The sequence below is a fragment of the Leucoraja erinacea genome, chromosome 37 (genome assembly GCF_028641065.1).
Source record: "Leucoraja erinacea ecotype New England chromosome 37, Leri_hhj_1, whole genome shotgun sequence".
NCBI lineage: Eukaryota > Metazoa > Chordata > Chondrichthyes > Rajiformes > Rajidae > Leucoraja > Leucoraja erinaceus.
This window is the reverse complement of record NC_073413.1, coordinates 12,361,194-12,387,193: the sequence shown is the minus strand read 5'-3', so window position 1 is coordinate 12,387,193 and position 26,000 is coordinate 12,361,194. Positions and strand designations below refer to the sequence as shown.

The 26,000-nt window shown below is 50.6% G+C and overlaps 2 protein-coding genes across 3 annotated transcripts; one reads left to right on the top strand and one right to left on the bottom strand.

The window, feature by feature from the left end:
• The first annotated feature begins 346 nt into the window (after positions 1 to 346).
• Positions 347 to 15,345, top strand: rcn3 (reticulocalbin 3, EF-hand calcium binding domain). 2 transcript variants are annotated; one of them, XM_055663438.1, is made up of 7 exons: positions 347 to 469; positions 1,938 to 2,167; positions 4,460 to 4,653; positions 7,618 to 7,799; positions 9,086 to 9,146; positions 10,162 to 10,361; positions 12,947 to 15,345. In XM_055663438.1, exons 2-7 carry the CDS (start codon positions 1,941 to 1,943, stop codon positions 13,049 to 13,051), a joined length of 969 nt encoding a protein of 322 aa, XP_055519413.1. In that variant the 5' UTR covers positions 347 to 469; positions 1,938 to 1,940; the 3' UTR covers positions 13,052 to 15,345. The 2 variants fall into 2 exon arrangements, with proteins under 2 accessions (XP_055519413.1, XP_055519412.1); XM_055663437.1 differs by having other exon boundaries at positions 348 to 469; positions 11,706 to 15,345.
• Positions 15,346 to 16,609: 1,264 nt separating this feature from the next.
• On the bottom strand, positions 16,610 to 24,361 carry nosip (nitric oxide synthase interacting protein). Its single transcript, XM_055663439.1, has 9 exons — positions 24,296 to 24,361; positions 23,034 to 23,118; positions 22,270 to 22,375; positions 21,616 to 21,697; positions 20,468 to 20,609; positions 19,333 to 19,451; positions 18,593 to 18,780; positions 18,133 to 18,241; positions 16,610 to 16,858 (listed from the first exon to the last, which is right to left on the bottom strand). Exons 2-9 carry the CDS (start codon positions 23,101 to 23,103, stop codon positions 16,787 to 16,789), a joined length of 888 nt encoding a protein of 295 aa, XP_055519414.1. The 5' UTR covers positions 23,104 to 23,118; positions 24,296 to 24,361; the 3' UTR covers positions 16,610 to 16,786.
• Positions 24,362 to 26,000: the final 1,639 nt, after the last annotated feature.

Here is a 26,000-nt window from a genome sequence, read left to right as displayed (position 1 = left end):
AGCCTATAGGATCGTTGCACCAAACCAACACGCCATTGGCAGGATGACCTGTCCATCACTCGTGGAATCACTTTTAAGTCGTTTTAACTCGCTTTTTCCTCTCACTTTTGCTTTTAAAACCCCGGTCTTTTAACGTTGTTTAGCAAATGCCGACCGTCTTCTTTCTTCACAGATACCATTTTAACTTTTTAAAAAAGTACGACTACAAGTACCAGAAGGCAATGCGCGCGACGCGCAGGCGCAGTGGTCGCTCCCCGTGTCAACGTGGCGGTTCCCAGCCAATGGGAAACTCGGGGCAGCTCGACCAATGGCAGGAGCCGTGACAAACGCGCTCGGGCAACGATTCGGGAGAAAGGCTGGCGCTGATTGGAGGAGTTTACAATCCTCTCTCCGGCCGTGGTGAGTATTTATTCAGGGTCCAGGGCGTGATTATTGTAACTTCTTATCAGACTCATTGATAACCCCACTGGTAAGGCTAATCTTTTTATTCTACTTTGATTTTGTGTGTGTGTGTGTGTTGTAGTAAAAACATTTCAACTTTTATTACCCATAACCTTGGAGTTTCAATTTAATTTGTGCAAAAAAAGCTTGAGTTCTAAAGTTTGCACATAACTCCCTTTCAGACTTTTATTGATCAGAATTATTATTATGCTTTGGTGCCTCTCACTGTATCAAATTAATTAATTCGATAAAGAGATGTCAGGAGTTTTGTTTTGTAAGCTGATAAAAGCTTCAGCACAATTCGATGTTATTTAAAACTTGTAAGGTGTAAAATGACAGTTTTGGGGTTGGGTTAAAAAGCTAATTGGAAAGCTCTAGGAGAATGTTTTAATAATTACTGAAGATCGTGACGGATTTGTGATATCAAAATAGAGCTGAGAATCTATAAATGCCGCTAAGATGGTAATGGAAAGGTTTTACTTTGTATTGCAAATTCTGAAATTTGATTTTAGTAAGTAAATATCCCACGCAGAGCTGATCAACTGGTTCTTGGGACCAGTTATACTTCTTTAAGCTGGCAACAATTATCTGGCATTAAATTTGATGAATACCTTTTTGATTTGAGTAGGGTACAATAATTTTATCTTGCACATTAATAATGCTGAATATATCAATGTAATAAACTTCCAAGATGATTTTATGTTAAAGGAAAATCTTAAGTCTTAACTAGTGTATGTAAGAAGGAACTGCAGACAGACACAAAATGCTGGAGTAACTCAGCATGACAGGCAGCATCTCTGGAGTGGAAAGGGTGAAGTTTCGGGTTGAGACCCTTATTCCTTCTCTCCTGAGATGCTGCCTGTCCTGCTGAGTTACTCGAGTAATGGGATATCTGATGATTAATCTTGAGGGGAGTGTGATCTGCTTTTGCAGCATGTTCTCTGTCCCATAAATAATAAATTAATTGTTAATTCCTCAATATTACCTGCAATTGATTTAATTACATTTGCATGCCATGCTGTTTAAAATTTATATTCTACTGACATTTAATTCTTTTATCACTTTGAGAGGGGATTGTTTATCTGAAATAGTGATAAAAGTAGACAGATTTTAATTGTTGGTCCTGCAATAAAGTTTGTAATAGAAGAGACGGGCTTTACGTTAGTCAAAAGGGCCACGTATGGAGTAGAAAACTGAGGTTTCATGTGCAAGCTGTAACCTGAAATGCCATGCCTGGAAGTAGTAACATTACAAAAATAATATTTTGTATTTAGTGCCCCCAGTATTGGAAATGTCCTGTGGTGGTTCAAGAGGGAGTTCTTGATTGAATACATGACAATTGGTTAAAGCAGCATTAGTGGGACAAAGAACAGGGTGGCTGTGACTGATTTCACGCCAGGCTGTGGAGATTGGGGGAGTTTGTGCTGGGATTTTCGCCTGCCCGTGGCTCTCAGTCCCTGTGTCTAAACGTGTGTGTGTGTGTGTGATTCCTGCAGTTGATGATGAGGCAGCGAAGCCTGCTGGGGTTGCTGGCCCTTTGTGCCTCCGTGGCATTCTGCAAACCCACCTCGGAGAAGAAGGAGCGCGTGCACCATTCCAAGGACCTGGATGAGCGGGATCCAAACGACCAGAACGGCTTCCAGTTCGATCATGAGGCCTTCATGGGGAGAGAAGGCTCAAAGACCTTCGACCAACTCACTCCGGAGGAGAGCAAAGAGAGGCTGGGGTAGGCACCATGTCAATGCTAATGCTCTACCTGATCTCAGCCTTGAAAATCAGCTACACTCACCTAAACTGTCCCCCACCCTGGTGGTCCAATGCACCCCCTAAACTGCCCCCCAACGTGACAGAAGATAGACACAAGTAGCTGGAGTAATTCAGTGGGACAGGCAGCATCGCTGGAGAGAAGGAATGGGTGACGTCTGGGGTCGAGACCCTTCTTCAGACTGAGAGTCGGGGGGGGAAAAGGGGACACAGAGATAAGGAAGGGTAAGGAGTGAAAACAAGACCTCAAAAGTGATGGGATCAAGGACAGCCCTGGTGCGCCCCCCCCCTATTTTGACTCGCCTTAACTCCCCCCCCCACAACACTCTCGTGTACCCCTTCATTGCCCCTCATCCCCTTCACAACGACCCCCCCCATTCACTCCGCTGACACCAGCCAGCATTACACCAGCTAGCTGCCAAGTTGTCCCTGTTCTCTCGACCTTAATACTTGTTGATAACATCTGTCTGTTTTATTGGAAGGCCGTTTTATTTAACCGTTAGGCGATGAAGCTCCTGATAAACCTCTGCCCATTTGTGATGTTTCAGTGAACAATCCTGTACCGTTGGCATTTCCACACCACTAAACATTGTAGCTTCAATTTAATAATAATTTGACTTATTGTTGGCACTTTTCAATCCTTTAAACATTGTGCCTTCAACTTAATAATAATTTTAATTTAACTTAAAAGTTTTGAGACTCCCAGGCCACTAGACGTTCCAGCTACGAGCTGAATTCCAATCTCTGACCGCGGGGATCCTGGTTTGTGTTTTCTGCGACAAGCTGGGAGTTTGGAATCTTTCTGAAGTTGTGCTATTTTGCTTTGTGCCTGAGATTGAAGACTCCAGCCTCTGCTCTCTCCCCCCCTCCCCTCCCACCACAATTCCCTGACATGGCCGGCTGCTTCCTGAGCTGAGGTGGCAGTGAGAGGGTTCCCTTCCCCACCCCCACACCGGAGCGAGCGACTTGTCAATAGCAGCCTCACACGTGGCAGTGAACTGAGCCACTTCCACCCAGCCAGCAACCCAACAGACAAGCCCCAACCAGTGATCTGTTACATATTTCCCCAAAACATTAAGCCGCTTCCAACGATGACTCTGCACTCCCTCCATTACCCAGAGGCAGTTTGTAAAATCCTGCTGTTAGGGAACTAGGGGTGGGAGCTTTACAAGAGTGTTTAATATAGATACGAGGAACTGCAGATGCTGGTTTACAAAACAAGACACAGAGTGCTGGAGTAACTCAGCGGGTCAGGCAGCATCTGTAGAGAACATGGATAGGTGACGTTTCACAGAGTGCTGGAGTAACTCAGTGGGTCAGGCAGCATCTATGGAGTGAAGGAAATAGGTAACGTTTCGGGCCGAAACCCGGAAGGGTTTCGACCCGAAACGTTGCCTATTTCTAAAAGAGTTTTGACCCGATATGATGCTGGTTCATGATGATAGACACAAAATGCTGGAGTACTCAGCGGGTGGGAGAACATGGATAGGTGACGTTTCACAGAGTGCTGGAGTAACTCAGCGGGTCAGGCAGCATCTGTGGATGGATAGGTGACGTTTCACAGAGTGCTGGAGTAACTCAGCGGGTCAGGCAGCATCTGTGGAGAACACGGATAGGTGACGTTTCACAGAGTGCTGGAGTAACTCAGCGGGTCAGGCAGCATCTCTGGAGAACATGGATAGATTACTTCTTGAGCCTCAAGAAGCTCCTCCAGGATATTGTTCTCCCATGATATTGCCCGACCTGCTGAGTTACTCCGACACTTTGTGCAGCAAGGAACTGCAGATGCTGGTTTAAACTGAAGATAGACACCAAATGCTGGAGTAACTCAGTGGATTAGGCAGCGTCTCAGGAGAGAAGGAATGGGTGACGTTTTGGGTCGTGACTGCAAAAGGTCTGAAGGAGAGTTTTGACCCGAAACGTCACCCATTCCTTCTCTCCAGAGACGCTGCCTGACCCGCTGAGTTACTCCAGCACTCTGTGAAACGTCACCTATCCATGTTCTCCAGAGACGCTGCCTGACCCGCTGAGTTACTCCAGCACTCTGTGAAACGTCACCTATCCATGTTCTCCAGAGACGCTGCCTGACCCGCTGAGTTACTCCAGCACTTTATGCGTGCCTGCAGTTCCTTGATTCTACTCTTAAACCAGGTCTCTGGAGCTGCGAGGCTGTGGACCTGATCCGCTCGTGTCCTCTTGCCCCTTCCACTGACCTTCTGCCCGTCTTGTTCGTTCGTCCCCCCCCCCCTTCCAGGAAAATTGTGGACCGCATTGACCATGACCAGGATGGCCTGGTGACTGCGGACGAGCTGACCGCGTGGATCAAGCGGGCACAGAACCGGTACGTCGACGACAATGTCAAGAAGCATTGGAAAGAATACGACGCCAATCGGGACGGACAAATATCGTGGGAGGAGTACAGGAACGCCACGTACGGGTTCCACGTGGGTAAGGAGACACGGCAGGCACACCTCCCCCTAGACTCGATGGGCCGAATGGCCTAATTCTGCTTCTATCAGTCGTGCAGGAGTTTTGAGAACCGTAACCTCCAGGTTCAAGAACAGCTTCTTGCCAACAACCATCAGGCTCTTGAACACTGCACAACACTGACCACAGCCACAGCTCAGCCCCAAACCTCTGGTCTCTAGATTCAGATTTCAGATTCAGATTCAATTTTAATTGTCATTGTCAGTGTACAGTACAGAGACAACGAAATGCATTTAGCATCTCCCTGGAAGAGCGACATAGCAAACGATTTGAATAAATAATAATAAGTGTCCGGGGGGGGGGGGGGTGGTGATTGGCAGTTACCGAGGTACGTTGTTGAGTAGAGTGACAGCCGCCGGAAAGAAGCTGTTCCTCGACCTGCTGGTTCGGCAACGGAGAGACCTGTAGCGCCTCCCGGATGGTAGGAGGGTAAACAGTCCATGGTTGGGGTGAGAGCAGTCCTTGGCGATGCTGAGCGCCCTCCGCAGAGTAACATCTACTGCTCATGTTGGGGAGTTAACTTGCTCTGTGTACCCTGGTGTTTTGCAATAACATGGTCTAGTTTATGGGAATGCCCAACTCATTTATTTTTGTTGTTATCACGTTTAGGTTAATGGACCCTCTGTAAATTACCCCCTAGTTGTGTAGGGAGTGGATGAGCCAACATAGAACTGGTGTGAACAGCTGATCGATGGTTAGAATGGGCTCGATAGGCCGAAGGGACTGTTTTCATGCTGTGTCTCTAATCTAAAGTTAACTTGCCTACAAGGTTGCAGCCCGCGGGTAGAGCTGCTGCCTCACAGCGCCAGAGACACGGGTTGGATCCCAACATCGGCTGCTGTCTATGTGGAGTTTGCAAGTTCTCCCTGTGACCGCGTGGGTTTCCTCCGGGTGTTCCTAGTGTGTAGGGAGTGGATGAGAAAGTGGGATAGCATAGAACGAGTGTGATCGGGTGATCGATGGTCTGCGTGGACTCGATGGGCCGAAGGGCCTGTCTCCGTGCTGTATCTCTAAACTAAACTGGCCACTGTAGGTTGGCGCTGGTGCGGAGGTGAGTGGTAAATCCCAGGAGGAGTTAATGAGAATCAGGGGGAAATGGAATGGGATTTAAATAGCTATATTTAAGAGGGAGTTAGATGTGGCCCTTGTGGCTAAGGGGATCAGGGGGTATGGAGAGAAGGCAGGTACGGGATACTGAGTTGGATGATCAGCCATGATCATATTGAATGGCTGTGCAGGCTCGAAGGGCCTAATGGTCTACTCCTGCACCTATTTTATATGTTTCTATTTGTTACAATGGACACTTCATGGTTGGTGAAGACTCAATGAGCCAAAGCCTTATGACTCCATTACTGTAAATAACAATCTAATTGTTCCTGACCTTGACCAGTGCATATGCCAAAAAAAACAGTACAGAACAGGCCCTTCAGCCCACAATGTCCGTGCTGTACACAATGCTGTTAAACTGACATAGAAACATAGACAATAAGTGCAGGAGTAGAGGCCATTCGGCCCTTTGAGCCTGCACCATTTGCCATTCAATATGATCATGGCTGATCATCCAACTCAGTATCCCGTACCTGCCTTCTCTCCATACCCCCTGATCCCCTTAGCCACAAGGGCCACATCTAACTCCCTCTTAAATATAGCCAATGAACTGTGGCAGAGAGTTCCAGAGATTCACCACTCACTGTGTGAAAAATGTTTTTCTCATCTCGGTCCTAAAGGATTTCCCCCTTATCCTTAAACTGTGACCCCTTGTTCTGGACTTCCTCTACCTGCAGGTGATCCACACCTCTGGCAGTGTTCCAGGTCCCCACCACCCTCTGTGTAAAACAAAAAAGATGCCTTGGAGTGGCTGGAGGGGGCAGGGGGCAGGGAGTCTGTGCCCTGGGCTCACAGAAGGGAGGGGAGGTCAAAACACTCGCTATGTCCAGAACCAGCCCTTCTGCTCCATGGCACAACACTGTCCTCTTGTGGCATGCATCCGCAACTGCAGCTGGTTGCATTTCACTTTGTATTGCGATATGATTTTTAAATCGGGTGTTCATTTATTTTATTTTTTTAAATACACAGAGTGCTGGAGTAACTCAGCGGGTCAGGCAGCATCTGTGGAGAACATGGATAGGTGACGTTTCACAGAGTGCTGGAGTAACTCAGCGGGTCAGGCAGCATCTATGGAGCTAAGGAAATAGGCAACGTTTTGGGCCGAAACCCGGAAGGGTTTCGTCCCGAAACGTTGCCTATTTCCAGAAGGATTTGCCTATGCCTGATCCAATGTCACTCTGGCACTTTTTTCTTTTTTGTTAAACCAGCATCTGCCATTTTGCAATGCCTGCCCTTCCTCATGCTGGAAGCTGCCCAGTTATTTACACTTCCTCATCTCCCCGACTTCCAGCCGAACTTTAATCATTCACGATGAATGCTGCGATCACTTTTATTGCTGCTGTTGAACTCGCTGTAATAATTTTTTACAAGTTGTGTTCCTTCCTGTCATAAGGGATAGGAGTAAAATCAGGCCATTCGGCCCATCGAGTCCACTTTGCCAGTCAATCGTGGCTGATCTACCTCTCCCTCCTAACGCCATTCTCCTGCCTTCTCCCCATAACCACTGACACCCGCACTAATCAAGACTCTGTCTATCTCTGTCATGAAAATATTTATTTAGTGGAGTTACGGGATATGGGGAGAAGGCAGGAACGGGGTACTGATTGGGGATGATCAGCCATGATCACATTGAGTGGCGGTACTGGCTCGAAGGGCTGAATGGCCTCTACTCCTGCACCTATTGTCTAAATGTTGTTATTGAACCTCAACTACCTCCTCTGGCAGCTCGTTCCAGACACCCATCTTCCTGCCTGAGCCTGTGTCCTCTATTTCCCCCACACCCTGCCTGAGCCCGTGTCCTCTCTCTCCCCCCCCCAGATGAGTCGTTCAGCGACGTGAGCAATGATGAGGACAAGGCCAGCTACAGGAAGATGCTGAAACGGGATGTGCGGAGGTTCGAGACGGCAGACAAGGATGGGGACAAGATGGCCACACGGGAGGAGTTCACCGCCTTCCTGCACCCAGAGGAGTTTGACTACATGAAGCCCATCGTAGTTCTGGTAACGGCCAGTGGGGGGCACCCGAGGGTTTAATGGGCGGTGGGTCTATGGAAGGAACTGCTGGAGGAGGTAGTTGAGGCCGGGACTATCACAATGTTTTAGAAACGGTTACAGGTATATGGATAGGACGGGTTTGGAGGGATATGGGCCAAATGCAGGTGGGACTGGTGTAGATTGGGCATGCTGGTCAGTGTGGGCAGCTGGTGTAGATGGGGCTTCCTGCCTGGTCGGTGTGGGCTGGTGGGACCCCCAGACCATGCCTGGCCCGTGTGGGGACTGGTGTCCAGATGGGGCATGTTGACGGTGTGGGCTGGTGGGACAAGTGTAGATGGGGCACGTCGGTCCAGGTGGGACTAGTGTAGTTGAGAGCATGTGTGGTCCGGGTGGAACAAGTGTAGTTGGGGCATGTCGGTCCGGGTGGGACTGGTGTAGATGGGGCATGTTGGTCGGTGTGGGGCCAGTGGGACTGGTGTAGAGGGTTAATGGGCATCCAAGGGTCGGTTTTCACACAAAGGGGGGACTGTGTGTGTATGGAAGGAACTGCGGGAGGAGGGCTGGTGTAGCTGGGGGACATGTTGGTCGGTGTGGGCAGGTGGGTTACAGGTATAGATGGGGCATGGACGGTGTGGGGAGGGGGACTGGTGTAGATGGGGCATGTTTGTCGGTGTGGGACTGGTGTAGATGGGACATGTTGGTCGGTGTGGGCAGGTGGGACTGGTGTAGATGGGGCATGTTGGTCGGTGTGGGCAGGTGGGACTGGTGTAGATGGGGCATGTTGGTCGGGGTGGGAGGTGGTGTAGATGGGGCATGTTGGTCGGGGTGGGCAGGTGGGACTGGTGTAGATGGGGCATGTTGGTCGGGGTGGGACTGGTGTAGATGGGGCATGTTGGTGGGGTGGGACTGGTGTAGATGGGGCATGTTGGTCGGGTGGGACTGGTGTAGATGGGGCATGTTGGTCGGGGTGGGACTGGTGTAGATGGGGCATGTTGGGCGGTGTGGGCAGGTGGGACTGGTGTAGATGGGGCATGTTGGTTGGCTGGAGAATTAAAATCCACTTTGAACAGCGTATCTCTGCAAACCGTGCAAGATAGAGAATCTTAAAGATAGCGGAATCAGGGGACACGGGGAGAAGGCAGGAACGGGGTACTGATTGTGGATGATCAGCCATGATCACATTGAATGGCGGTGCTGGCTCAAAGGGCTGAATGGCCTCTACTCCTGCACCTATTGTCTATTGAGTGATGGGAGTTTAATCCCTCTCCCTCTCCCTCTCCCCCCACCCACAGGAGACCATTGAGGACATTGACAAGGACGGCGATGGCATGGTGGATGAGAAAGAATATGTCGGTAAGGCTGTCAGTGAATGTAATTTTGGACCTGATTTAAGACACTTTGGTGAGTTAAGTCTTGTACAATGTGACGGACAACGGGAAAATCTCCAGCAAATGACCGATTGAAGTAAGAGTGGCATTGTGCCCTTGTTGGTACATATGATCATTACACACTCGATAACTGGAAAGACTGAAGAAAAAGGTTTGACCGAGTTGATGTCTGCCTTCCATCCATGGCCCTCCCTGTACCCACCTCCCCCTCATCCGTCCCGCTAAGCCCCGAGCAGCGTCCGAGCTCCGGCTGTACAAAGCCGCTGGCACGGCTGCACACCTTCTGTGAACACGTTAAAGAAAGAACTGCAGATGCTGGAACGATGGAAGGTAAACAAAAATGCTGGAGAAACTCAGCGGGTGAGACATGCAAGGATTGCTTGAGGCTGCCTCACCTGCTGAGTTTCACCAGCATTTATGTCCACCTTCTGTGAACACGTGATTTGATGCCTGTCATCCGGGGTGGGATCCATGTGTACACGTGATAGATGTGGCCCACCATCCGCTCATGGACATGCGTCCTGGCCCCTATAGAGAACAAGGTTGCCCACCCCTGACTTAAGACCTTATGACCGGAAACGTGGGCCATTCCTTCTCTCCAGAGATGCTGCCTGTCCCGCTGAGTTACTCCAGCACTCTGTGAAACGTCACCTATCCATGTTCTCCACAGATGCTGCCTGACCCACTGACCCAGTTACTCCAGCACTCTGTGAAACGTCACCTATCCATGTTCTCCACAGATGCTGCCTGACCCGCTGAGTTACTCCAGCACTCTGTGTGTCTCTCCACACATCAGTGTTGTTCAGCTGCCAATGTTGTTTGTGGACACATTGACAATGACCCACCTCCAACAGGTGACGCATTGACGATGACCCACCTCCAACAGGTGACACATTGACATTGACCCACCTCCAACAGGTGACATGTTTGTGGACACATTGACAATGACCCACCTCCAACAGGTGACCCACCTCCACCAGGTGACATGTATTCCCCGGTGGATGGTGAGTCCGAACCAGACTGGGTGAAGAACGAGCAGGAACAGTTCAGACGGTTCCGAGACCTGAACAAGGATGGGAAGATGGACAAGGAGGAGGTGGAGCGCTGGATCCTGCCTGGTGACTATGACCACGCCATGGCAGAGGCCAAGCACCTGATCCACGAGTCCGATAAAGACGAGGTTGGTCTTCACGGTCCCGTCCCACTCGTTATTCCCCCCCAGCTGCTTTATGCAACTTTATGCACTGACTTCCTGTCTGTACTGTACATGTGCGCTGCCCAATCTGCCCCTTAGTGCAGCCTCCACCACTACCCCCGCCACTTCTGTTGCCCTGCAAATCATTTTTTAAACTGCCCCACTCGCCTTAAAACTCTGCCCTCTAGCCTTTCACACTTCCACCCAGGGACAAAGTTGTGACCCTATCTATGCCTCTCATTATCTTATATACTTCTAGCATGTCGGCCCGTGACCAATCCTACCGTTCCCTGTAGCTGAAGCACACTTCCTACACCCGGTCAGAATTGCAGGGCGTTTGGGGGGAAATGAATGAATAAGTTTATTGGCCAAGTATTCACATACAAGGAATTTGCCTTGGTGCTCCGCCCACAAGTGACAACATGACATACAGTGACAGTTCGGAATGACACGTTAAATATTAATAGAAGGAAGAGCGAAGGTAGAAAGTGGGGCATTGTTTCAGATAGGCAGACCCGGGGTAAGTGCGTTGCCCCTCTTGCAGTGAGGGACCAACTCTGCCACCATATTCAATGAGGTCCCCCTCTCAACCTTCTAAACTCCAGTGAGTACAGGCCCAGTGCTGTTAAACGCTCATCATATGCTAACCCACTCAATCCTGGGGTCATTCTTGTAAACATCCTCCCCAGGGCCAGCACATCCTTGCTCAGATAATGAGGCCCAAATTTGTAGCCTGACCAGCGCCTTATAGAGCCTCAGCATTACATGTCTGTTTTTGTATTCCAGTTAACCATATAACAATTACAGCACGGAAACAGGCCATCTCGGCCCTACAAGTCCGTGCCGAACAAATTTTTTTTCCCCTTAGTCCCACCTGCCTGCACTCATACCATAACCCTCCATTCCCTTCTCATCCATATGCCTATCCAATTTATTTTTAAACGATACCAATGAACCTGCCTCCACCACTTCCACTGGAAGCTCATTCCACACCGCTACCACTCTCTGAGTAAAGAAGTTCCCCCTCATGTTACCCCTAAACTTCTGTCCCTTAATTCTGAAGTCATGTCCTCTTGTTTGAATGCTAGCTCTCTTGTTCTCTTGATATAAATGCTAGCATTGAATTTGCTTTCCTTACTACTGATTCGACTTGCAAATTAACTTTTTGGGAATCTTGCGCCAGCACTCCCAAGTCCCACTCTCTCTCCATTTAGAAAATAATCTAGGCGTTTATTCTCAGTGTACCAGAATGCAGGACTGCACGCTTTGCTCCACTGAGTTTCATCTGCTCACACTAACCTTGTCTTGTCTTGCACTGTGTGTTCACAGGACAGTAAACTGACAAAGCAGGAGATTGTAAACAACTGGAATATGTTTGTTGGCAGCCAAGTGACCAATTATGGGGAGGACCTGACGCGAAAACACGACGAACTCTGAGTCGCAAATCAATATTTCCAATCAATCAATCAATCAATCAATCAGTCGATCGCCACCGATCCCACAGAAACTGCATCAAAAACAGTTTGTTTCTTGCTAACCCAGGGCGTGAATAATTTGAAATGTGATCAGAAACATTAATTGTGTTCAATTGTTCTATTTCCTCTTTGACTGACTGAGTTTCCCATTCAATGCCCCCTCCATCCTGCAGTGGGTGGGGCTCCAAGCTCTGGTGATGCTTTAATCCGACTCCCCTCTGACCCAAGGAGCAGCCCCAGGCATGGACCCTCATCTCACCAGCAGAGATGTTGTAACTGGGTTAATTCATTTCAGATTTTGGCTTTCTCCATGAGTTCCCCACAGTTTGTGTACAATTGCCTGCCTGGCTGGCTGGCTGGTGATTTTTATTTTTTTTTTTTTACCCCAACCTCCATCTTCTGTAAAAGTTTGTGATGTTAATTTTGTGAAGGTTATTGGCTCATCAGCAGATGGGCTGACACTGCCACTGCTTGTGCGTGATCCTGGACTGCATGGGAACCGCCTCCTGCTTGTATCTTTGCCCGCCACTGTTGCGAGCCGCACCTGAGCCCCATCCCCAGCCACTGTGTGAGGTAGGAGGGGGGGGGGGGGGGGGGAGGATGTACGTGAAGCTGACCGGTGGTACGGTCACTAGGATCGGACCTCCATCACAGTCGAGATTCAACTTGCTGCTCTGACAAACTGAGCTGAATTTTAAAATTGGCGAACCTTCTCCACAACGTTTCCCGGCTTTGGGATTGACATTGGCCCTGACACCGTGCCAAGTTCTTGCATTCGGCTCCTCATTTATTCCCACCAGCGACAGGCTCTTAGTGCCCAGTTAGTGCCGCTAATGACATTACCTCCCGCTCACCACTTACATCAGGACAGAATCTGTCATTGACATTAACCCATTGCAACAAATGGAGCCAAGGGTTCAGATTATTGGTTAATCCATGACTTGCAGCCCCTGCTCACACTATTGTGACCAGCTGTTGCAACATGTTACTGATAATTGCCTGTAAATGTATTTTGTTTGTTTTTTTTGGACTGTTCCGATTGTTATTAAGTGAGTGTGTGGGTCCGTGTCTAACCAACCCTTACTTCCCCGTCAGGATGGCAAACTCACAAAGGAGGAATTCCTGGAGAACTACAACAGGTTCGTAGGAAGTGGTGTCACCAATTTCGGAGAGCTGATGGACCAGCACGATGAGTTTTAGTCACCACACGGTCTCTGTGTGATTGCACTCTGTTCTGCATCCTCCATTGCTTTTTGTAAAAGATTTATAAGGGATGGGGTGCTTAATTTGGCTGTGTGTACAAATGTAATTTGTTTCTTTCAAGGCATTGTCCTTGACCCCCTGTGCTAGAATGTATTCTACGCTGGAATCTTCACCTCTCCTCCCTTGCAGTTTTGAACCAGATTCATGAGTTGAATGTTTGGACAGTCTCTTGAGGGCTGGAAGAGGAGAGAATTCCATATTCTTCTGTCTGATTTAGGGGTCAAAGCGCAGTATTGGCATTGGGGGAGTGTGGAGTGTGTAAACCAAATATCATGAGGGTGTAACCAATACAAACTGGGCTGGGATCAGCAAGATGCCCAATGAAATGATGGATCCAAACTAAAACTCTACAGGCAAGCTGAGGAATAGGCCCCAACCATGTGTATAATGAAGCTCTCCCATCACTGATGGTGTTCTCACACAGAGCTTGCTGATTCAGTATTCAGGAGCAGTGTGATCCAGCTGACCAGTATGACCACTCCCTGCCCTGCCACTTGACCATTACAGTCAACTCAAGCCTGTGTTAATGAGCTTGGAGAAATAAATGTAGCATCCCGACTTGAACCCGTCATCATTTCCTCTCTCAACTGCCTGTTCAAAGAGTTTACCGTCTCCCCTCCTGCCCTGCTCTCCACAGAAGCTGCCTGACCCGCTGAGTTACCCAGCACTCTGTGAAACGTCACCTATCCATGTTCTCCACAGATGCTGCCTGACCCGCTGAGTTACTCCAGCACTCTGTGAAACGTCACCTATCCATGTTCTCCACAGAAGCTGCCTGACCCGCTGATCTACTCCAGCACTCTGTGAAATGTCCCCCATCCATGTTCTCCACAGACGCTGCCTCACCCGCTGAGTTATTCCAGCACTCTGTGAAACGTCACCTATCCATGTTCTCCACAGATGCTGCCTGACCCGCTGAGGTACTCCAGCACTCTGTGAAACGTCACCTATCCATGTTCTCCACAGAAGCTGCCTGACCCGCTGAGTTACTCCAGCACTCTGTGAAACGTCACCTATCCATGTTCTCCACAGATGCTGCCTGGCCCACTGAGTTACTCCAGCACTCTGTGAAACGTCACCTATCCATGTTCTCCACAGATGCTGCCTGACCCGCTGAGTTACTCCAGCTTTTTATGTCTGTCTTCAGTTTTAAACCGGCATCTGCAGTTCCTCCGTACACAATGTCCTCAGCCACACTGGCAGGTCCTGAGCTTGCACACGACTAACCCTTGTTGGTCAAAGTCTCAGGTGTTCCCCACTCACTCCACACCAGCTAGTCCTACCAGTCTCAATGCTCTGTTATAGCACAGGCAAGGCCATTCAGCCTTTTGAGTGTGCAATCCCATCAGACCCACTCTTGTCCCACTGCCCTATAAACTCTCCTCCTCCCAGCCCTGAATTGTTCCCACAATTCCATCTACATGGAGTTTTTCCCTCAGTCCCATTGTACTAAAGTGTTGGCATGAGACACTGTATCCTAACACCACCCTGCATCTCTCCTCTCCCAGCCTCCCTGACCCCGACCCTGCCCACTAACCCTTTGCTCCAAGGAGAAGAGGAATTGGCTATTTAGTCTACAACTCGCTTACAGCAGGAATAAAAAAAGGCCATTCGGCCCACCACATCATTGCTGACCAGTAGGCATCCACCCATAAAAATCCCATCTTTCAGCACTTGCCCATAGACGGTCTAGAGTATTCCAGTCATTCTAGTGCTGGCGGCTTGCTTTACCACCCACTGCTTTCTATATTTACCTAACCACTAACGTTCAATCTTGGAGAGAGAGCAAGACATCTGCTGGCCGCGCGGGGGGGGGGGGGGGGGGGGGGGGGGGGGGGAGTAGAATGTCATTATTCTCTGCCCCCTTACGCTGTGACTGGGTGGAAAGTCTGGGGAGAGGTGGTGAGGCGCCGTTACATTGTACAGAAGGTCCCTGAATGAACTTTGCATCATGTTCAGCATGGACATTGTGGGCCGAAGGGCCTGTTCTTGTGTTGTGCATTGTGACAGTGTTATTGATTTATACCTGGTGAGGTTCAGTATCTGTGACTGGAGGGGGATTGACAAACAGATCTGAACGTCAGGAGTTTATCACGATTGCATGGCCTTGCTCATTACTGCTGGATTCCTTTGGTTGCGAGCTGAACATGAGCATCTTGCACTGTGTTAATAGCACCCAGCTCTGTGCCTTTGACGAGAAACCTCAACTTGCCAATAAATCTTTAATATAACGCTGTGTTCTGTCTCTCATTTTTTAATAAGTTTTGTATTTACATCCCCACTCTGCACGTCAGTCGCTGACTTACTGTAAGTGACTGGAATAGGGAGCAGGTACTTTCCTGCGACTCGGGTTCTTGAGCCAACCTCTACAACAGTGATGTGGACGGCAGTGGTGCAGCGGGTAGAGCTGCTGCCTCGGCTCAATCCTGACCGCTGGGTGCTGGAGTTTGCATGTTCTGCCTGGGACCACGTGGGTTTTTCTCCAGGTGCTCCCGTTTCCTCCTACATGCGGGTTTGTAGGTCGATCGGCTCTCTGTAAATTGACCTCTACGGTGCAGGGAGTGGATGCGAAAGTGGGATAACATAGGATTAGCATCAAGGGGTGATCGATGGTTTTCCTGGACTTGGTGAAGGGCCTGTCCCACCTTCACGGCCTAATTCACGAGCTCTGCCGAGTTTGCCCGTGACTCGTACTCGCAGCATGGTCGTAGCGGGCCGTGATGCTGGTTGTAAGTACTCGTGGCATCAAGTAGGTCGGGGCGTTTTTCTAGCATGAAGAAAAATGTCCACGAGTAAAAAAAAAAGGTCGTAAAAGTGTGACCAGCACTTTGTGTTATATTCTTAGTAATGGTGACAGAGGGTTAGTCACCCAGGAGAGCTGCTCTACCTTCATAACTGTGCCTCAAGGTGTTGGATGTCCACCTACACCTGACAGAAAGACGTCATCTCTGACCGTGTAGTGATCTGTTGCTGGTTGGGTAGTTTACACCCCAGCGCTATGAACATTGACTTCCCCAATTTGCAGATTGTCCTTGCTTTCTCCCTCCTTCCTAGCTCTCCCACAAGCCTACTGCCTCCACCTCTTCCTTTATTTTTCCAAACCCCCCCCCCCCCCCCCCCCCCCCCCCCCCCCCAGTCTGAAGAAGGGTCTCAACCTGAAACATCACCCATTCCTTCTCTCCATAGATGCTGCCTTGCCTGCCGAGTTTCTCCAGCATCTGCAGTTCCTTCTTAGACTAAACAATCTATTGCTGCAAATCACTATGTAATGTTTCTGGGACTTTATTCTGACCAAACTCCTTTTTAGAAGGCAACCATTGTTTAATGATTTTATACACAAACAAAAATAATCTTGCATGCACTCCCTTGCCCAGCAAGTGTTGGAAAGCCAAGTTTGCCCTCAATCCCAATCGGACAAGTCCTCTGACAACAGGCAGTGGATATGCATAAACGTGGCACTGTAACCTCCACAAACAATTCCCCTCAATAGCTCAGTTATATGTACCAACCCTTTATTGCAATAAAAACAGTAATAATAAAGACATTTACTTGTGGATGAATGATTAAAGGAGCATTTCAGTGGCAGTAGACGATAAACAAGGGAGTGCGGGTTTGTTTTAACCTGTTGCTGGGTTCCTGCTGGTACAGTGGGTATTTGACTCCACCTGCAGACTACGCCTGCATCACTGGCCGCGACTCCTTTGCTTCCAACTTGACGCCAGATCCCGCAAATCCAGTCCCACCCTGTGTCCAAAACAACATCAGTCAGACGACATCCTAGAGCTGCTCCCAGTCACAGTGTTAAACTTGGAGTTTACTGAACAAAGGACAGTGCTTGAGTAACAGGCAGCATCTCTGGAGAACAAGGATGGGCGATGTTTTACGCTAAGACCCTTCTTCAGACTCTTGCAGTGGACTTTGTCAGGGTAAACTGAAGGGGAGGGGGAAAGAAAGCTGGAGAGGAAGGGGAGGAGGTGGGGGGGAATAAACATAGAAAATAGGTGCAGGAGTAGGCCATTCGGCCCTTTGAGCCTGCACCGCCATTCAATATGATCATGGCTGATCATCCAACTCAGTATCCCATCCCTGCCTTCTCTCCATTCCCCCTGATCCCTTTAGCCACAAGGGCCACATCTAACTCCCTCTTAAATATAGCCAATGAACTGGCTTCAACTACCCTCTGTGGCAGAGAATTCCACAGATTCACCACTCTCTGTGTAAAAGCATGGAGACTGATAGGAGGATACAAGTGAGCGGGTGTAGACTATCAGATGGGTGGAGTAAATGACGAAGGCTAGAGGTGAAAGAGACAAAAGGGTGTCAGATAAGGAAAAAGTGAATGGGGGGGGGCGAGGCATATTGACTAATCGATTGATCAATTGAAGAATACAGCATGGAAACAGGCCCACTGAGTCCATGCTGATCATCGATCATCTGTTAACACCAGTTCTATGTTGCCCTACTTTCTCATCCCCTCCCTTCCCACTAAGAGCGATTTACAGAGGGCCAGTTAACCTACAAACCCACACGTCTTTTGGGATGTGGGAGGAAAACCCGAGCACCCAGAGGAAACGGAAACACACACACACACACACGGAAACACACACACACACGGAAACACACACACACACACGGAAACACACACACACACACACACACGGAACCTGGGTCCCTGGAGCAGTGAGGCAGCAGCTCTACCCGCTGCGGCAGGTGACGTTAACACTGAAGGTAGACAAAAATGCTGGAGAAACTCAGCGGGTGCAGCAGCATCTATGGAGCGAAGGAAATAGGCAACGGAAATAGGCAACGTTCGGCCCGAAACTCAGAATGGGTTTCGTCACGAAACGTTGCCTATTTCCTTCGCTCCATAGATGCTGCTGCACCCGCTGAGTTTCTCCAGCATTTTTGTCTGCCTTCGATTTTCCAGCATCTGCAGTTCCTTCTTAAAATACGTTAACATTGAGTCTTTCAGAGGCGAGTGCAGAGCTGAGAGGAAGACAAAGTATTTGTTCTCTCACCCTCTGGATGGCGATGATGTCCTTCTCTGCCAGTTTGGCCCCATTGATGGGATCGACCATGTCGTGTTTAATCAGTTTCTCCACGCACTCCATGGTGACCACAGCTCCCCTGCAAATCAGTGGAACAAACACGTCACAAACCACAGATGGACACAAAATGTTGGAGTAACTCGGCGGGACAGGCAGCATCTCTGGAGAGAAGGAACGGAGACAACTCCACCACTGGCCAAGAGCACCAAGTGTACGGCCATGATAGCCTCACTGATAATAATACTGTCCCTCTGTAGATAGTGAGGCAGCCCTCACTAACATTGACTAACACGTAAAGCATTCATGCATAGTTTACAGGCCCTTCAGCCCACTGAGCCCACACTGTACACTAAGTGTAGGGTGGAGACCATGTAGTGGTGCAGGGCGTGGGAGGGAGTGGGAGGGGGATGAGGAGTGGACTGGTACTTACGATGGCCGCAGTACGGCACAGGGCACGGAGTTGCCCAGCGCGTCACGCGTCACGGCACAGATGTATCGCTCCTGCTTGGTGATCAGCTGCACACGCTCCAGTTTCTCATCCACCGGCAGAAACTTCACCGGGATCAGATCCTTCATCTTCAGCGGCCTCCCACTCATGGGGCAGTAAACCGTCTTGTCCTGCAGGAAAGCAGCAGCATCACTGACCCACACCACCCTGGCCACACTCCCACTGACATACACCGCCCTGACCCACACTGACCCAACACCGCACTGACCCATGCTGCACCGACCCACACTGACCACCCAATGACGCATACCACCCTGGCCACCCACACCCACTGACCCACCACATTGACCCACTCCACACACCACCCTAACCACCCAATGACGCATACCACCATGGCCACACTCCCACTGACCCTCACTCTCTGTCTGGATCTTGCAGCTTGCAAACACAGCTATTTATATGTGGCTCCTGTATAAGCTTCTCAGCCAGTGAGGGAGAACAAGGTTACGCACAATGGATCAATTCTTCATCAGTACAGGTGTCAGAGGTTATGGAGAAGGCAGGAGAATGGGGTTAGGAGAGAGAGATAGATCAGCCATGATCGAATGGCGGAGTAGACTTGATGGGCCGAATGGCCTGATTCTGCTCCTATTCCATACGACCTTATGATTTAAGAACAATGGTGATCAATGGGTAGCAAGAGGTTTGAGGAGGAAGCTGACCGGTTTGCTGAGGGTGGATGCTTTAGCCTCTGGGGTGAGTGACGGGATCCAGAAGCTGGGCAACTGCTTGTCGTGTTCCTGCTGGCTCGCTCGACTCGAGGGTCCAGCCTGGCTTTCACCTGGGGACGAGAGGGCAAGTTTAGTTGCATCAGAGGAAGGTGAACAGAGCATCATAAACAGCGTGAAGAAGGGTCCCGACCCAAAGCCTCACCTATCCATGTTCTGCCTGACCCGCTGAGTTACTCCAGCACTCTGAGAAACGTCACCTATCCATGTTCTCCACAGATGCTGCCTGACCCGCTGAGTTACTCCAGTACTCTGAGAAACGTCACCTATCCATGAGAAACGTCACCTATCCATGTTCTCCACAGATGCTGCCTGACCCGCTGAGTTACTCCAGCACTTTGTGTCTTTTTCTTTTAAGTCATAAACAGTCAGCTGGACAACTGGCCAGGGATGTCAGCACAGCATGTTTAGATCAGTTTAGCTTAGAGATACACCATGGAAATAGGCCATTCGGCCCATGCCAATAGGTTCAATCCTGACCTCGGGTGCTGACTTTGTGGAGTTTGCACATTCTCCCCGTGTCTGTGTGGGTTTCCTCCGGATGCTCCAGTTTCCTCCCACATCCCAAAGACTTGTAGGTTAATCTGCCCTCTGTAAATTGCCTCTCAGTGTGTAGGGAGTGGATGAGCAAATGGGATAACATAGAACAAGTGCGAACGGGTGATTGAAGGTGGGTGTGGATTTGATGGGCCAAAGGGCCTGTTTCCATGCCTTATCTTTCAGTCAATCAATTATTTAGTTTAGTTTAGTGTTACAGCGCAGAAACAGGCCCTTCGACCCACCGAGTCCGTGCCGACCAGCGATCCCCGCACACTAACCCTACCCTCCACACACTAGGGACAATTTACAATTTTACAGAGGGCCAATTAACCTACAAACCTGCACGTGCGTGGGGTGTGGCAGGAAACCGGAGCACCCGGAGAAAACCCGTGCAGGTGACAGGGAGAACGTGCAAACTCCGCACAGGCAGCAACTTTACCACTGCGCCACCGTGCGTGATGTTTCATGGGGTGGACTTGCCCTTTATTTCTCTGTGTTCACACGCGTGGTACAAGGCAGTACACCTCACCCCCTCTGGAGCAGAATGGATTCAGCGGCTTGCTCACGATGGTCATCTCCTTCTCCAGAAACGCCTTGACCTTGCTTTCCTTCTCTGCCTTTGCCAGCTCTGCCAGCTCCACTTTCTTGACGTTCTTCTGCTTCTCATAAGCCTGGGAAAGGGACAAGGGTTATAAAGGCAGAGTGAGAGTGCGGGACATCCATTAACACTAACACACTAGTACTAAACTGAACGCACACACACACACTGAACGTACACAAAAGATTTAATAGGAACTTGAGGGGCAACGTTTTCCACACAGAGGTTGATGGATGGGATGATATGTAACGAGCTGCCAGAGGAGGGAGTTGAAGCAGGTTCTATAAGATTAAAATATATTAAATGGACAGCTACATAGGTAAGAGAGGTTTGGAGGGAAATGCACCAAATGCTGGCAAATGGGACCAGCTTAGATGGTCCATCGTGGTTGAAGTGGACACACTTTAGCCTGTCCATTACCCTCCACAGATGCTGCCTGACTTACTCCAGCACTTTGTGTTTTGTCAAGGATTCTAGCATCTGCAGTTCCTTGTGTCTCTTTCAGACGGATCTTGTTGTTCCTTCAGCACCTCAGATCACAGGAGCCACCACCTGATGCAGTGTGTATGAGATGCAGTGCGTGTGAGATGCAGTGCGTGTGAGATGCAGTGCGTGTGAGATGCAGCAACATTGATCGTGGACAACATGAAAATCTATCTCTGCCTTAAAAATATTCACTGACGACCTCCAACAGCCGTCTGTGGCAATGAATCCCACAGATTCACCACCCTCTGACTAAAGATGAACTGTTTGTGTGAGATTGGTTGAGGGGGTGAGTATTGTTCAGGAACTAACAGCCACCTTGCAGATGAAGCTCTCGATGAGCCAGCCACAGAGAGTGGATGCAATAAGCCTGTGCAAAAAGTGACTCCTCTCCCTGGCCCCGTCGCCTCACATTTTATTATTCCAGCTGATTGGTAACGGGGTGGGGTTGGGGAACAAAGCACAGCCGAGGATGCTGAGGAACCGCAGGTCAGACTGCCTACCTCTTTGAGCGACACCATTTTAACATTGGGAACGGATTACGTTGCACGGAAGCCGGTGATGGAGAGAGAGAGATATTAAAGAGAGAAATCTACCTTCATTTTTTTCGCAATTTCGGTTTTCTGGTGCAAGATGTACTCAAGAATTGCTTCTTTTTCATATATATAACCATCCGGTCTGCAGGTCAGGAATAAAATACCCATTAGTGTGACAAACCTGTCCGACATGTGACACAGAGGGTGGTGGGTGTATGGAACAAGCTGCCAGAGGAGGTAGATGAGGCAGGGGCTATCCCAAAGTTTAAGAAACAGTTAGACAGGTACATGGATAGGACAGGTTTGGAGGGATATTGACCAAGCGCAGGCAAGTGGGACTAGTGTAACTGGGACATGTTGGCCAGTGTGGGCAAGTTGGACTGAAGTGCTGTTTCCACACTGTATCACTCTATAACTCTAACGCTGCACACAGATTAATTATTAACCTAGATCACCAAGGCACAGGCTTAGGACCAATATTGGCACAGAGGCTACTTGATGGTTGGCATCCAGCTCTGGTCTGTGAGTAGCAAAGCGATGGCTGGCATAACAGGGTGCTTCGGGGCAAGATGAGGGTAGGAGGACTCGAAGGGCCGAATGGCCTACTCCTGCACCTATTGTCTATTGAGGGGGGGGGGGGTGTTTGGTGTGTGAGGGTGAAGCCCAGAGGCAGAGGGAGAAAGGGCAGAGGATGGACAAGTGATGGAGACTCACGTGATGATGGGATCTTTGCAGGGTTGCAGGGACAAACAGCAGCAATCAAAGTCCTTGATGGCATCCTTGCTGAGCCGCAGAGACTGGGTGCCGTAGCCCGAGACAGCTGCGAGAGGGAGAGAGGAGATCCAGTCACTGGGGCCTCACTGCAGGCAGGCCAGCACCATCAACCGCACCATATCTCGCGCATGTTCATCATCATCATCGTTGAAACCATCAATCGGCACGGTGCCTTACAATGTTGTGTATGACAGTGATCGCAAGTTCTACTGAAGTGTGGATGGCCGTTGGCTCGCGAGGAGGTCATCCGCCCTTTGACAGGTCTTGTTTTTGGTCCTGCTGGGGGTCCACAGCCCCCTCCTCACCTGGCAAACCAGGTGGGGGAGACAGTTAGTCTCCTCCCCTCAATCCCTCCCTAACTTCTTCCCTTCCCTCCCATAGAAACGTAGACAATAGGTGCAGGAGTAGGTCATTCGCCCCTTCAAGCCAGCACCACCATTCAATATGATCATGGCTGATCATCCAAAATCAGTGCCCCGTTTCTGCTTTCTCCCCAAATCCCTTGACTCCGTTAGCCCTAAGAGCTAAATCTAACTCTCTCTTGAAAACATCCAGTGAATTGGCCTCCACTGCCTTCTGTAGCAGAGAATTCCACAGATCCACAACTCTCTGGGTAAAAGCCTCCCCTCCTCTCCCTTCTATCCCTCCCTTCCCCCTCATTCCCCCTCTCCCTCCCTCCCTCTCTCCCCCTCTCCCCCACCTACCTGTGTCCTTCTTCTTCTCATAGTAGGTGTAGACGGCCCCGGCCGTGCAGTTCTTCCCGTGCCGGGTCATGTTGCCACTCGCCGCCTACTGGGGGGGGCAACGAGAAGCCGCATTAGTGAAGGCAAGGTGCAGCGGGCCAGGGGTCAGGGCCATCCCACACGCGGAGACCAGGGAGCGGCCGCTCGGCCCGTCGCCCCGCTGCTGGTACCGGTTACAACTCCTCCCCCCTCCCTCCGGTCTGGGGTTAATTTCCAGTCATAGATCGCCTCCCCGGGCGGCGGGGGGAGGGAGAGAGGGAGAGAGGGAGAGAGAGGGAGAGGGAGAGGGAGAGAGGGAGAGAGAGGGAGAGAGAGGGAGGGAAAGGGGGGGAGAGGGAGAGAGGGAGAGAAGGAGGAGGGGGGGAGGGGAAGAGGGGGGGCGGGGGGGAGAGGGGGGAGAAGGGGGGAGGGAGGGGAGGGGGGAGGGAGGGGGAGGAGGGGGAGGAGGGGGAGGGGGGGAGGAGGGGGGAGAGGGGGAGGGGGAGGGGGAGAGGGGGGGGGGAGGGGGAGAGGGGGAGGGAGTGAGAGAGGGGGGGAGGGAGAGAGATAGGGGGAGAGTGATAGAGAGAGACAGGGAGAGAGTGACGGGAGAGGGGGAGAGAGAGAGGGGGGAGAGGGGGAGTGAGGAGGAGAGGGAGAGACGGGGGAGAGGAGGAGAGAGGGGGAGAGGGGGGGGGGGGAGGGAGGGAGAGGGCGAGGGAGAGGGGGGGGGGGGGTGGGGGAGAGGGAGGGGGAGGGGGAGGGGGAGAGGGGAGGGGGAGGGGGGGGCAGGAGGGAGAGAGAGAGGGGGGAGAGGGGGGGGGAGGGGGGAGGGGGGGGAGGAGGGGGGGGGGGGGGGGAGGGGGGGGGGGAGAGGGGGAGGGGGGGAGAGGGGGGGGGGGGGGGAGGAGGGGAGGGGGAGAGGGGGAGGGAAAGGGAGGGGGGGGGGAGAGGGGAGGAGAGGGGAGGAGAGGGGAGGAGAGGGGAGGAGAGGGGAGGAGAGGGGAGGAGAGGGGAGGAGAGGGGAGGAGAGGGGAGGAGAGGGGAGGAGAGGGGAGGAGAGGGGAGGAGGAGGGGGGAGAGAGGGGGGGGGGAGAGGGGGGGAGAGAGAGGGAGGGGAGAGGAAGAGGAGAGGGGGAGGGGGAGAAGATGGGGGGGGGGGGGGGGAGGAATGGGGGAGACGCCGCCGCTTTAACCGGTTTTTCTTTGACAGGAGCCGTTGATGTTTTCAACCCGGGACTCACCCGCGCGCCGGAAGTGGGTCGGACACACCGGAAGGGAGTCCGTGGCGTCGGCGAGAGCGCATGCGCGGGGCCAGGCTGGGCCTAGGCGTTGCCCGTGGCAACGAGGCCTTCACTCTCCCCCCCAGGGACAGTATGGGCAAGTTGGGCCGAAGGGCCTGTATCGCTCTATGACACTTCATGTTTACCATCCACCACCACCACATGACTCTTGGCCAGGTTATTAACTATTGGGATCTGCTAGCAGATGGCAAACACTCGAAGGGCCGAATGGCCTACTACTCCTGCACCTATTTTCTCTGTTTCTAAACATGTTTCGCTTCCACAGTTTTCCTGGTTAGATTTTTTCCCAGGATTTGTTATTTATCTGAAGTTCCATCAAACGCCTAGAAAGCAAAAGATGTTCAGTGGGTCAAAGAACATTTATGAAGCGAGAAAAGCTTTCCAAGGTAGACACAGATGCTGGAGTAACTCAGTGGGACAGGCAGCATCTGTGGAGAGAAGGAATGGGTGATGTTTCGGGTCGAGACCCCTCTTCAGACTGGGAGTCAGGGGAGAGGGAGATACATAGATAAGGAAGTGTAAGGTGTGTGGTGGATACAGGTGAGGGGGGGCTGATTGGCAGGTGGATGGAATAAGTGACGGCTAGATATGAAAAGGAGACTAAAGGGTGTCGGAAGGAGAGAAGAGGTGTAAATCTTGGGGCCAGAGGAAGGGATTTAGGTGGAAATGGGAGAGATGGAGTTGGGATAATGGGAGAAATGGGTGTTCATTCAGGTAATGTGCAGGGAAGGGAGGGGGGGAGAGAAAATAGTTTTTGATTAATTACCTAAAATTGGAGAATTCGATACTTGATAATACCATACAATATCTTTCATTCTTTTTTCGTTATCTCTCCACATCACTGTCTATATCTCTTGTCTCCCTTATCCTTAACCAGTCTGAAGAAGGGTCTCGACCCGAAATGTCACCCATTCTTTCTCTCCAGAGATGCTGCCTGTCCCGCTGCGTTACTACAGCTTTTTGGGTCTGTCTTTGATATTCATATCGTGGGGTTGTAAGTTATCCAAGCGGAATACGAGGTGCTGTTCCTCCGGTTTGTGTGTGGCCTCACTCTGACAATGGAGAAGGCCCAGGTCAGAAAGGTCAGTGTGTGAATGGGAAGGGGAGTTAAAATGGTTGGCAACTGGCTGTTTTTAAATACATTCATACACTGGATATAGATAGTGCTGGCAAAGTTTGTATGCTTTAACACAGTTGAGAAGATAATGATAAAATAATTAAGACTGATAGGTCAGGCAAAGTGTGTGGGGCGAGAAGGAGGCCATGATTCATAACAAAGGGATGGGATTGCAGATGCAAGGATGCAGGAATATAGAACAAAATAAAAGCACAAAGTGTTGGAGGAACTCAGTGGGTCAGGCAGCATCTGTGGTGGGAGATGAGCAGACAATGTTTTTCGTGTCAGGAAACCTTCGTCTATAGTCCCAAACCAAAATATCGTCTGGAGAACGTGGATAGATTGGGTTGGCACACTCTGCAACGGTGACTTGAAACGTCACCTATGCATGTTCTCCAGAGATGCTGTGTGTAGGTAGGAACTGCAGATGCTGGTTTACACCGAAGATAGACACAAAAATGCTGGAGTAACTTAGCAGGTCAGGCAGCATCTCTGGGGAGAAGTTATGGGTGACGTTTCGGGTCTAGA

What these genes read in the sequence shown, in the direction of transcription:
- rcn3 (XM_055663437.1), top strand. Translation starts at nt 1,941, where the DNA reads ATGATGAGGCAGCGAAGCCTGCTGGGGTTGCTGGCCCTTTGTGCCTCC. An exon ending in CACGTACGGGTTCCACGTGG is followed by an intron (nt 4,654 to 7,617) that starts GTAAGGAGACAC and finishes TCCCCCCCCCAG; the next exon opens with ATGAGTCGTTCAGCGACGTG. An exon ending in GGATGAGAAAGAATATGTCG is followed by an intron (nt 9,147 to 10,161) that starts GTAAGGCTGTCA and finishes CACCTCCACCAG; the next exon opens with GTGACATGTATTCCCCGGTG.
- nosip (XM_055663439.1), bottom strand. Translation starts at nt 23,103, where the DNA reads ATGACCCGGCACGGGAAGAACTGCACGGCCGGGGCCGTCTACACCTAC. An exon ending in TGCAAAGATCCCATCATCAC is followed by an intron (nt 21,698 to 22,269) that starts GTGAGTCTCCAT and finishes CCTGACCTGCAG; the next exon opens with ACCGGATGGTTATATATATG. An exon ending in AAATTGCGAAAAAAATGAAG is followed by an intron (nt 20,610 to 21,615) that starts GTAGATTTCTCT and finishes TCCCTTTCCCAG; the next exon opens with GCTTATGAGAAGCAGAAGAA.